This window comes from Sander vitreus, chromosome 2 (assembly GCF_031162955.1).
Source record: "Sander vitreus isolate 19-12246 chromosome 2, sanVit1, whole genome shotgun sequence".
Classification (NCBI taxonomy): Eukaryota; Metazoa; Chordata; class Actinopteri; order Perciformes; family Percidae; genus Sander; species Sander vitreus.
In genome coordinates this window covers 23013415-23025893 of record NC_135856.1, presented here as the reverse complement: position 1 = coordinate 23025893, position 12479 = coordinate 23013415, and the positions used below count along the sequence as shown (strand labels likewise).

Genomic DNA, 12479 nt, shown 5'->3' with positions numbered 1-12479 from the left:
ACAAAGTCATCTTTGTCTTCCTTGGCCTCATCCAAAACCTGCATCTATCCCGCCTTGAATTGTCTGGGAAGCTGTAAAGGCAGGGAGCCCAGTATAGATGCACTGGGAGGTATTGGGCATTGAGACTGCGGACTCCTGCCAGGATTACTGCTGAGTCCTGGCCCCAAGTTCAAACAAACACTATCAAATAGACAATTGAGCTGTCTGAGTGAAACGGTGCTGCTTTTGCCTAAATAATTCCAGCACAGATTGTGTAGTTCAAATGTCAAGGCCTTGGGAAAAGGTAGGAGGTTTTTTGAACAAACTCTATCCCTCTAATTTTCAACCATGAAACAGCCCTCCTGAAGCTACGAGTCTAGCTCTGTCACATAAACTATTAGCATAAATTGTTTGTTTTTTGACTCCAAGTGTTTATGTAAGAATAAAATATATTTTGTTTATAATAGAGATGAAGCGTGAAGTGGGTAAAAAGCAGATTTGTCTTGCAAAGACCTGAGGTTAATCTGGCTGAGCTAAAAGGAATACAAAACACTAAAGCCGTGAACTCAAGTAATACTGTTTGCGTTCTCCAGAGCAAAATGAGAAATCTTGCAGTGCACTCCAACATCAAGAGAAAAGATGGCACTCTGCCACTTTTACTTACAATTGGAGTGAACTGCTAAACCCAGCAAATACAGAAATATTTTAGATGCAGCAGCTCAGACCTTTGGGCCCAACAAGCAGTGTGTGACATATTTTCCACAAAACACATACAAAATACAATAAATAAACAAAAGGTCAGCTATAGCATGGCATGATGAGCTTCAATACATGAGAACATCATTAACATATGGTCATTTCAGCAATGAAAAACACAAAATGAGTGGATTAAAAAAATATATTTTAACAAGCTATAAATAAAGCGGCCAGAACCGACATGCAGAGTTTTGAACCTTTTTCCCCAGCAGGAACTTAACAACCCATAACATGAAGCTTCCAATAAAGTCAAATTTAAAAACTTCAAAGGCTTTGGTGCTAGGTTCTACTTTTTGTTTCCACTGTGTTTCACTAATCTCAACATTTTAGATACAGTATGCTTCGCTGAAAAGACAACAACAACAACTTTGGATATAGTGATTAAAAAGGGGACAGACGACATTGTGGTTTTTCAGTTTTGGGACAGACAACAATAGAAGAAGTGGCACTAATCCTGACATTGATTTTCTGTCACTTTTATGTGAGTTGGGAAATGAGTTTCTATCCAAAAAAGGATAGCAAACATTAGAAAGTGGAGAGAAGTTGAAGTTGAAGGATAAACGTTTGAAAGCTACAATACAAACTTTGCCTTGTTTGTCCAACAAGTGGTCACATTAGTGTAATGTTACTGCTGTGTTCTTGTGTTTGTTGACGCATTGGCTTGACCAATCACAACTGACAACACTGCCTGCACTCCCTGACAATATTTGGAACTTTAGTGGAACTAATAGTGGAAACGAGAACCAGAACCTGTGACAATGGCAACATGTTAAAGCAACAGTTTTACAAGAAATACACTTAATCCCTTGTTTTGCCGAGTTAAATGAGAAGATTGAATTCACACTCTCTGTAAATATATAGCTACTGACCGTAAACAGAGGGAAACAGCTAGCCTGGCTCTGTCCAAAGCACCTACCCGTGCCTCTTTATATTTTTACCTTTGGACAGAGCTACCCAACTGTTTCCCCCAGGTTCAGGGGTGTTGGACTGGGGGTGGAAAGTGGACTGAGTACCCAGGGCGCTCATTTAAGGAGGGCCCAAAAAGATGCTAGAATGAATAGCTGCGGATGTGGGGAGGGGCCCATAGAGAATGCCTTTCTACAGGGCCCAGAATTTTGGGCTATGCCCCTGCCCAGGTTGCAGTCATCATGTTAAGCTAATCGAATGTTGGCTGTACCTTCATATTTATCAGACAGATATGGGAGTGGAATTGATTTTCTCATCTATCTCTTGGGAAGGAAACCAAAAAGTATCCCAAAATGTCTAACTACAACTTCAAGTTTCTTGTTGCTAGGTTCCTGCTTTGTTAACCCCTATTTCTGTGTTAACCCTTTCTTGATTAAACCCCCACAGCAAAGTAGCAGCTATACCAGCACAGGCACCAAGCCATGCAGAGGATTTGGTGGCCAGATATGAAACCCATGTTAGTATATTCACACCTTCCTGGGTAGCATTACAGGAGAGCAGAGGATCTTTACACAATGTTATGGGGTCAACCAATGTGTCCCTGAGCAAGACACTTAACCCCTAGTTGCTCCAGAGGTGTCCGACCTCTGATATATAGCAATTGTAAGTCGCTTTGGATAAAAGTGTCAGCTAAATGACATGTAATGTAATGTTAATATGTCGGACATGTGACGTGTTAATACTTTATACAGTTCATGGCGTGTGGTCATGACAGGACACATCCTTGGAATCCTCTAAGTGGCGTTGCTGAATATAAAGATCAGTTGAGGTCTGTACACCTGACAACACCATGGATGTTCACACCACTTGTTCTGGCAGCATGAACTGGCTTGTTTATGCACGTAATCTATACTCAATCTCCCATCTACCCTTGAATGTATCCACCTGCAGCTACAGTCTCTCCCTCATTATGGCCACCAGCAGTGTGAATATAAATGTCAGCCTTTCCTCCGGTCCCACCAGCCATTACAATCGATCTTTAGTCAAAGATTGTCCCAGGTGTGATGCACCATTAGCTGGATGTGTTTCTGTTGTGACTGTGTGTGTGTGTGTGTGTGTGTGTGTGTGTGTGTGTGTGTGTGTGTGTGTGTGTGTGTGTGTGTGTGTGTGTGTGTGCTTCCCCGAGCCTCCGGTTACTATAGTGGTAGTGCTGCAGCATCTCCTGTGTCTAATAGCATCTTTGACCCCAGCTTGAAACCTCACAACCTTGTTAGCCCTGTTTGCCCCCAGCAGCAGCAGCAGGCATGGTGGCACTCACGCTGGCAGTGACCCCAGGAACGGCGTGTCCATCCCCAGCAGCAGTCCACCCTGGCTCCGTATCGACACAGGCCAGTGGACGAGGCCATCTGCCGTGGCCACCTGTGAGGGGATGACATAATTAGTTCACAGCCAATTAAAATGTCTTAATGAAAAGCAGGGTTCTTTTCAACGTTGTTTGGAGAGAGGCTTCAAAGAGTTCACATGATTCATGTCATTTTCCTGCTGTGGAGAGAACAGACTAGTATAAAGTGTGTGTGTCTGTGTGTGTGTGTGTGTGTGTGTGTGTGTGTGTGTGTGTGTGTGTGTGTGTGTGTGTGGTGGGGGGGGGTTGTCCTTGTCTGAAAAAAAAAAAGTGTTGCATGTTGTACAGATTGTAAAGCCCTTTAAGGCAAATTTGTGATTTTGGGTTAATAAAACTAAGTTTACTTGACTAATGTGTTCTGTGTTTTTAAGTATATAATAGCTCTTCAAAAGCACTGAAAGTCCAAAATTCGGTCACGTACTATATTGGAGTATGTCAGAAAATAGTGAAAATGCCTATTGAACTTTCCCAGAACCCAAGGGGACATCTTTCGATAAAATTTTTTAATCTGACCAATGTTCCAAAATGCAAAGACAACCAATTTACTATCACGTAAGACAAAGAACAGCAGCACATATTCACATTAGAGAAGCTGGGACCAGGAAATGTTTGACATGTTTGCTTGAACTTGAATATTGAATATAAAACTCACTCTATATTTTCTCAGGGTGTTAAAGGTTTCATTACTTCCCTACAGCAGATTATCTTTGTGTCATAAAAATAAAACTCATAGCACATCAGACATTGCACAAACCAACGTGATCTGATGTGCTATCAGTTGTATTGCTTTCAACACAGGTCTCCAGTTTGACTCAAACTGGAGACCTGTGTTGAAAGCCTGCCAGACCCGATTTGAATGTAGCCTTCAGTGTGCATCAGTGCACCACTGACACTGACATCTGAGCAGACCACATTACCGTTGTGTTCATTATAAGGCTTGTGAATCAGATAAGAAGCTATATGTACTGCCTGGTGCCCTTGAAAACACAATATGTTTCCTATCTCCATCTATTACATTAACACATGTATAGAGCACGTGTCACTGTACCATGTGTTTAAAGAATCTATCAGGCAATATCATGACAGTGGAAGATAATATCAGTCCTGCTACATGGAGAACATGCAGGTATTAGTGTGTATAGAGGTTATTTCCAAACCACTGCAATTCCTCTAAGAGAAATTACAGCCGTATGTTTTTGTTACACCATGTTCTATTCTGCTCAGAGCGAGAAATAGCTTCTTGGCAGACAGTGCCATGTGGATTACCTTTTTATCTGTACCAAGGCTCTCACATATTTAAGGAGAGAATAGAGCAAAGGGATGAGTCCATTTAAGGATACTGATGAAAATCCAAGCCGCATACTTTGAGTGCCTGACTCTGAGATTAGGGCTGAACGATTAATTGCATTTGCGATAATATCGCAATATGTTAAAACGCGATTTCCTAATCGCAAAGGCTGCGATTTGGTCACATGACTCGCGAGAGCAAATCAGTCTGCACTCCGCAGAGAAACCAGCAACTTAGCATGCTAACACTTCGCCGTACCAAAGCCCGTCTACGGAAAGCCGTTCCACTCCCTATTCAGCCCCATTGTACCGAATTTGGTTGCAGTTCCACCAGAGTTCCACTGGGGGTGATCGCGGTCCAGTGCTAAATGAATGGGACTCTATGGAGCTAGACGGCTAAATTTGTCTCTTTCGCCTGATTGTCGTTGAGAAATCTCAGATTTGATTGTAGTTTTTGCAAGTTCAACATGGATTATAGGTCAAAAGTTGAATGAACGAGTACTTGTGTCCTTTCGATTACTTACAGGTTGAGTCGTTGTTGCCCATAACACGCTAGCATTCTGCTAATGAATGCTGATTGGTCAGTGAAGGACTGATTACGATCGGAGATCCCGCTTGACGGCATCCAAAGCAGAACCAGAATGTCAGAGTGAATATTTCGGCGTGGTCTTTAAAACATTAGCAAACCTCTTTCTAGCACGTGTATTAACAGGGAGAGCCTAACCTGTCAGCTGTGTTGTCGATGCCGATGTCGAATCGAGAGAACAAAGGAAGCGACTCAGAGCTTGCCGTAAAGCAGTATCTCTGGTCGTTTATGTGTATGACGTCATTGGCATTTTAAAAGGCTTTTTAGAACAAAAAAGCCACTTTAAAAAAAATCTAACACCCAGCAGTGTGTATTTTCTTAGCCTCCCCTTTCGAATGCAACATTCAAATTACTAGACAAAAAATTATATCCTGAGAAAAGTGGATTTTGAGGGGTATAGCTCCATAGAGTCCCATTCATTCTGCACTGGCCTGTGAGCGCCCCCTATATGGAACTCTGGTGGAACTGCAACCAGTTCAGAAGCCGGAAGTAACGAGAGAGTGGAACTTCTTCCCTTATTAGAAATTCTTTGGCCGTACCTTGAGCAGATGTCTGTCATTCAGACAACTCTGAGTTGTAGTTTAAAACTTTTACAGCCATTTTAATAAAATGAAGGGTTTTATTCGGGTTTGAGTCCATACATGCAGTTAATGAATACAGGGACGCAGAACTGAAGGCTCGGTTAGCAACGATTAGCTCTGATTAGCGGTTAGCGGTTAGCTCCGTTATAAATATATAGAGTGGAGGAGCTGCCACTGAGAGGGGTAACAATCAGACTGATAAATGACGTTCGGGGAGCTTTCACAGCAGCATGGCCGCGGTTTTTCAACAGTTTTATTAGTACAGTTAATCCCACGGCAAGAACACCAGCAACTAGCTAACGTAACGATAGCCTCTCTGAGCAAGTGCAACGTTGACAGTGTCACGCACACGGCACACAACTTCACGAGGGGGAGGGGCTGGAGGTGCACTGTAAAAAAATACACGTGTGTACACACTATATTATATACTATATTTTTACTTATTTAACTGTCTAGTGTGTAATTGTGTGTTGTTCATACTATAAAATTATTTATTGTTTGTCTTTGTTGAATAATACAGAAGACAAAGAGCTTAAAAAAATAATCGAATATATAATAATATAATATTTGGGGGAAAACATCGCAATTAGATTATTTTCAAAAATCGTTCAGCCCTATCTGAGATGTTACCAAAATTCTAGCGAAGAATAAAAAGTCAGTAGAAACTTTTATGACTCAGGGTCCAGATAAAAGACATTACATAGAATAATTCTAGATATATCTCCTTCAGCACTGAGACTGGTCTTTCATTATCATTACTGTAAAAGAGGTCTTAAGCACATGAGAGTTTTGCATTACCTGAACTGACTATGCAGTTTATTAGTTAAAACACTGTTATTCCAGTTACAAAAGAGAAGAAGGAATTCTCTAGATATCTTCCTTTACACAACTGATGCTTTCTTTTGTGTCTTGATGAGAGAGTGAGGCTGTTGCTCAATATTCAAGGCACATCCTTTGCCACATCCCTGCCTGTTAGTGTCTCTATGCCAAGATGTGAAAATGTTAATGCTTGCCCCCGCTGCCAATCACCTCACTGGAGAAAAAACCCAGATGGATGCTAAGTGAGACTGGCAGATCCAGGGAAAATGTTTGTCTGCTGCCTGAAAAGCAGGGAGGCAGTCAGGCAAGGGAACACAAAGTAGGAGAGAGGAGAGGAGAGGAGAGGAAAGTAAATGGAAAAAGGAAATTAAAGAGACTAAAGGAAATAAAATGAAAAGGAAAGGGAAGGAGGAAAGTAAACGAAAGAGAACCAAAACCAAACAGAAGGAGAGGGTCTGGACAGCAGCCAGGTTTAGGTGCCACTATTTCTGCAAGTGGCATGCACCCACACACACACACACACACACACACACACACACACACACACACATACATACACATGTCCAAATATGACATATGCGGTCCCTCCATATTGTAAACAAGACCATCTTTGCAAAATTGGCAGCTTTAAAAATACATCTGACAAGCTCCAATGACATTTCAGTGGTATTTAAATCTGGTGTTTTCATCCTGATGTTCTTGTAGACATGCGCTCTTTGATTTATTCCTAGCATCCAGTAATTATCATCTTAGAATATAGAGGCATCATGTGGGAAGAGTGTATGCTGATATGTGTGCATCTGCTCCTTTATAACCTAATGGTCTTATATTCCTTTGCCGTTATATGACATTACTAAGTAATCATTGCACCTGATGACTCCCAGCGGAATGCTGCGCATGCCAGATACACCTACAAACAGTTCAAAAATATTCTGTGGGTTAAACTGGTATTTTGAATTCTAGAGCTCCGTTAAAATGTTCAGTCAACAGGCAACGTTTTGTCTTCTTTACAGTCATTGTACTTATAAAGTTAAGTTATTTTCAAATACCAGAAACTCTGCCATAGCACCGATCTTGTTCCTTGGTCTCTCAATCTAGAAACTGATTTTTTATTTTATTTTGCACCATCAAAACAAATCAGCAAATGTATGACTGTTGCTTGTTATTCTGCCAGTATCTTTGGAATTCTTTATATTTCCACAAGTTGCTTTGAAAATCACATCTAACAGTATGTTGACTGCCAGATGTCTAGAGAACTGATACAGAGTATGCAGCTAATTAGCTTTAACTTCACTGGCCAATGTAGTCATCTTGTGTGACTTTAGTACTTGAAAGTCATGTGATGGAAATGTCCTAATTTGGCATTCCCATTATTTTGTCCCTCAGTTAAGAGCGAAAAATTCACTGGTTGCTACTGTTCAAATGAAATTATTTATTGGTTCTCTCAGTCCTCTATTATGGTAAATTGAAGATATATATATATATATATATATATATATATATATATATATATATATATATATATGGACAGTTGCCATAAAACAAGCAATTTGTGAACATCAACTTGGGTTCGGGGATCATAATTGAAAAAGGGAGATAAGGCCATAAAAAAACCCAAACCAAAAAAAGTCAATGGTCTATTATGACAATCGAATCTAAGATTTGTAGTTTTTCCAGTATGATAATGTTGTAGAGCTGATATTTTGTTTGCTCAGAGGATTTTAACAACAAAATATTGAATCAAATATTTCCCTCTTGTGCTTTCTCCTACATACTCATAAATAAAACACACTCACACACAAATAAAATCCAGTTTCATGTTCCCAGTGCGTCTCTCAGTCCTCTCTTCATGCTGAATTTAGCCGGAGGCAGTTGTGCACCGTAACGCGCTCTGAACTTAAAACTGAGGGTTTAATACAATTCACCAGCTCACCTACTCATCACACCAACTCTGGAGCAATGTCAAATACACATTTTCTTAGAACATATATTAAGGCTTGACAATTACAGTGACTCTCAATCAATAATGAGAGTTACAGTGACACTGCACTGCACTTTTTTAGATACATCTTGTCCCCAGTGATATTCTACTTAACAGAGAGCTGGCATATCAAATGGACTCGAGCATAATACCTATATTTATTACCCTGGGGCTCTGAATACTGATGCTAAATTACACTAAGCCTTGAAGGAACTCGAGCAGATAATTATTACCCTTCACGCCATGCCTTGTGACACCCTTCCTCTCAAGCACACACTATCAGACAAGGTTGTTCCAGGAGAACCTGAGAGGTTGATATTCACTATGGGGACGCCATCCTTCTTCCATTGTTTTACTAATGGATACAGAGCTGGCCGAGCCTGACAGTGAAGACTAGTCAGTCCATCGCTCAGAAGAGCAGTGTGAGGTGCAGCGTGAGAATCGGGACTGTGAAGGTATGTAATTTAATCTATCTATCCATCATCCATCCATACTGAAGCATGCAAAGCGTGACTGATTTCTCTCACAAACACCCATAGATGTTGATTGCTGCATTTGTAGCACCTTGGTGTGAAAGACTTGCTCGGACCTGCCAGGCTCAGCTAAAGGCACGAGCTTGTGAATGAACCACCTCGGCTGCAAGCGCTGCCAGATCTGCACGCAGCGTGCCAAGTCTATCACATTAACACACAGCACCATGTGGGATATTGACAAATATCTGAGGTAAATCAGCCGGCCAATTTAAAAAAAAAAAAATGCTTTTCTATACAAAGAAGACAGTGGAAGGTATTTACTGAGTGACCAGAAGAATAACAAGCACCTGTATGATGTAATGCAATGCAACACAATAGCGCTCCAATAAACACTACTACTAAAATGTCTTTGTTAACACTTCTGATGTAGGAATTTGTGTTGACTCAGTTTTGTGGCACTTTTCAGGCTGTGCGTTGACACACTTCAATAGAGCACCGTATTGAAAGATGTCCATCTCATTTAACTTCTGTAGAGGAGCCAAATGTTGGAAACACCTTACAATATACCGCAATGGAGAAGGTTATTTTACATTATGTTACATTGCTTTGGCAGAACTTTTCGTCCTAGTGCATTAAACCTCGGCAGGAACAGAAGGTAGATGTTGTCAACAATAGTTAAATGCACTCTTTCCAAACAAACAGCTAAAAGCATGTTCAGTGCTGCAATTCAAGTGCTTAGAAGATTAGTTTTAAGGGAATTAATCACTTGAAAGTACGACATTGCTAGATTGAATCACTTGAAAGTACGAACAGCCTGAAAAGGCTTTCTGCAGCAAAAGAAAGGCAGCGACTCTGCTGTCCTCAGTGGGTTCATAACTGTGGGATTTAACCCCATAGACTACAACCTCACAAATTTCCACAGAATCAACTCCGGCACAAGTGTCTTGTGACAGAGTGTATTGTGAAGCAGACTCTGCCAACAAGCCACCTGACCTTGCTACAACTCTTTTTTGTGAGCTATTCTCACTCTTTCTTTCTTTGTATAAAAGGACTGAGCCAGGGGCGTCGGACTGGGGGGGAAAAGGGGACTGAGTACCCAGGGCCCTCATGTGAGGAGGACCCAAAAAGATTCTAGAATGAAGAGCTGTGGATGCGGGGAGGCGCCCATAGAAAAGGCCTTCTACAGGGCCCAGAATTTTGTGCTACGTCCCTGAACTGAGCAACACGTCTATGCTGGTTTACTTAAATCACATATGACTAAAGACTTTGTTATGGTAACCACTGGTAGTAATAGGTTTCATTGTCCATGTAGCACTTACACTTGCTCAGTGAAAATGATGCAACAAAAAAGCAGAAAGAGATGTTATGTTACTCATAAACTGGAGTGCGGTCTGCTGAGTTTTCAGTTTCAGTTTGTTTAGTGAGGTACAGCACTTGAATGCATGTTTCTCAATAAAAGACAACACTGAACAGAGAGTCCTTGGAGTCTTATTGTTCACTCTCAGAAAACATATGGCAAGGTTACGCTTTAAATCTCTTCTATGACTCCTAATAAAGATATTGGCACATTCTTCATTACTACATTGACATACGCTAGATGTTAAACACTGAGAAAACTAGAAATGTATTCTTTCTTTTAACTTCATACTGCTTGTTGGGCTACCTATAAAAGTCTTATTCCCAACCTCTGAAAGCCCAAATGTGGGTCTGAAATTACAACGCCAACATAACCTGGCACCAGTCCATGGCTTCGGATTATTACTGAGGAGGTCTGGTATGTGCTGCTTGGCTGCATTGGACTTAACAATTTAGTGACATCACTAGGGAAGAATATCCTCTACTGTATGTGTGTATGTATTTAGGCTGCTATGTAACATGACATGAAACCGGCTGTCCTTGAGTCCTTGGTTGGAATAAAGAGTGACAACAACAATTGCAAAGGCACAATGTTTTTAGCGACAGATTTGCAGGTAAGCATATTATGTGCAGCTATGGGAGAACAAAATTATCTTGCCAATTTTGCCTGTGAAGGACCCTTAAGGACTAGATGGATAAGCCTGTTAGGATAGCTCTCAAAAAGGCAATAAGTAAGAGAGAGCAGGTAATAAATGGCTTTTTTGCTTGTGCTCAGTCTCAGGGGATATTCTCTCAATGAATTAATATTGAGGCAGAGACTCAGGGCCAGGCAAGTTTATACCCATAAAAATTGGCAAATTATGGCCGTGGTGACAAGCCACTCCATCAGCAGGGATGTTAATAATGTACAATATGCTGCTGCTAGGTTAAAGTAAATGATGATTACACAAAGGCAATGCGTGAAATGAAAATTAAAGCCCTACACATCTCATCAGACCACGATCTGTCACACAGACATCAGCCATGGTGATTAAGAAAAAAAAGAAGTCATAAATAACAATAATATTGTATGTGCTTGCAAATGCTCAACTCAAATTTCCTGTCACATTTCTGCCCTCTCCGTCATTCTCACTGTCACACACACTTTTACTTCTTGCTAAAAACTAATATCCAAATCGCTTCTTCTGAAATACTTCTGAACACAGCAGCAGAAAACAAAGTTGAAAAAGCTGAGGAGGAAAAAAAAAACGGCTATAATACCTCCAAATGTCAAAATCTATCAACAAGCAGGTGGAATGGCAGTCAGTCTCAAAGGGCTTTTTGAAATGCCTGCACACTATTCTTTACACAATTACCTCCAATAATCTTCAAAAGTGTTTTCATTCATTTGTGAAACATGAGAGAGGATCTTGCTTTGTGGCTGAGCCTGTCTGACAGAGATACATGAGGGGAAATAAAGTACAATGCTTGGCTGCGTTCTCTGTTGGAGATGTAGGAAATTTGGCAGTAGGACTCTGTTTGTGTAACTCTCTCATTGTTTGGATGGTCTTTAGTCCAATTTTATTCTGAGCTCTAGAAATCCATCACAATATGACACACAATAAGATATGGAATATGGAATATAGTGTCGATTTTACACAACTCTTCAAACTGTAAAAGCACTCTTTAAATAGTCCTACAAATTAGCATTCTGCCAATGAACATGAATGGTGCAATTACTTTTTCCACAAACAATTTAGAAATATGTTTTTCTATACTTGTTCCAGTGTTCCTACATTACTTAGTTGTATGATGCTTGGTTGTAAAAAATTAAAATGAAAACAATAAAGCATCTATCATGTTTATAACTCAGATGCACCTATAGGCAGATCGAAATCTCGGACACATGCATTCTTTGGGGTCTGGCACGTCTCCACACCTCTGTCTTTACATACTTCATCAGACTCGTGTTTGAACATGAAGCACCAAGCAACGTGCTGTCACATCACTTTATAATCAGCCTGATATCTGCACGAGACAAGAACCGCTTGGTGCGATGTCTGCACATGGAAAAAACTGCGTCTGCTGTAACAGAATGTGTGCGCTCCGAGGCGCAAAACCACTTGGCTTATTACTGTTTTCGTCAGAATAAAAGTTAGGATGATACACAACTCAGTATACTCACAGTGCATTTTAGCGCACGTCATTTCACAGGAGCAACATGTTTTCACTCACATCTAATTTGAGTTTTGCAGTTTGGATTATCTTAAAATAATGCTTCAGTTTGCAACCACTTCAGTACGCTATCTTTAACCAAAGGCGCAGTTTTTTTTTTTGCAGAAACAGCCTATAAATGGATTGAACTGTAATGCAG

At 40.6% G+C, this 12479-nt stretch overlaps 1 protein-coding gene across 4 annotated transcripts in view; it reads right to left on the bottom strand.

The window, feature by feature from the left end:
* The window catches only part of npnta (nephronectin a), a 60085-nt gene that overhangs the window by 47195 nt on the left and 411 nt on the right, over positions 1 to 12479 (bottom strand). For all 4 annotated transcript variants that reach the window (XM_078261597.1, XM_078261615.1, XM_078261606.1 and 1 more), the window contains exon 2: positions 2960 to 3060. In XM_078261597.1, coding sequence (XP_078117723.1) covers positions 2960 to 3060 — 101 coding nt within the window. The remainder of the gene's footprint in view (positions 1 to 2959; positions 3061 to 12479) is intronic.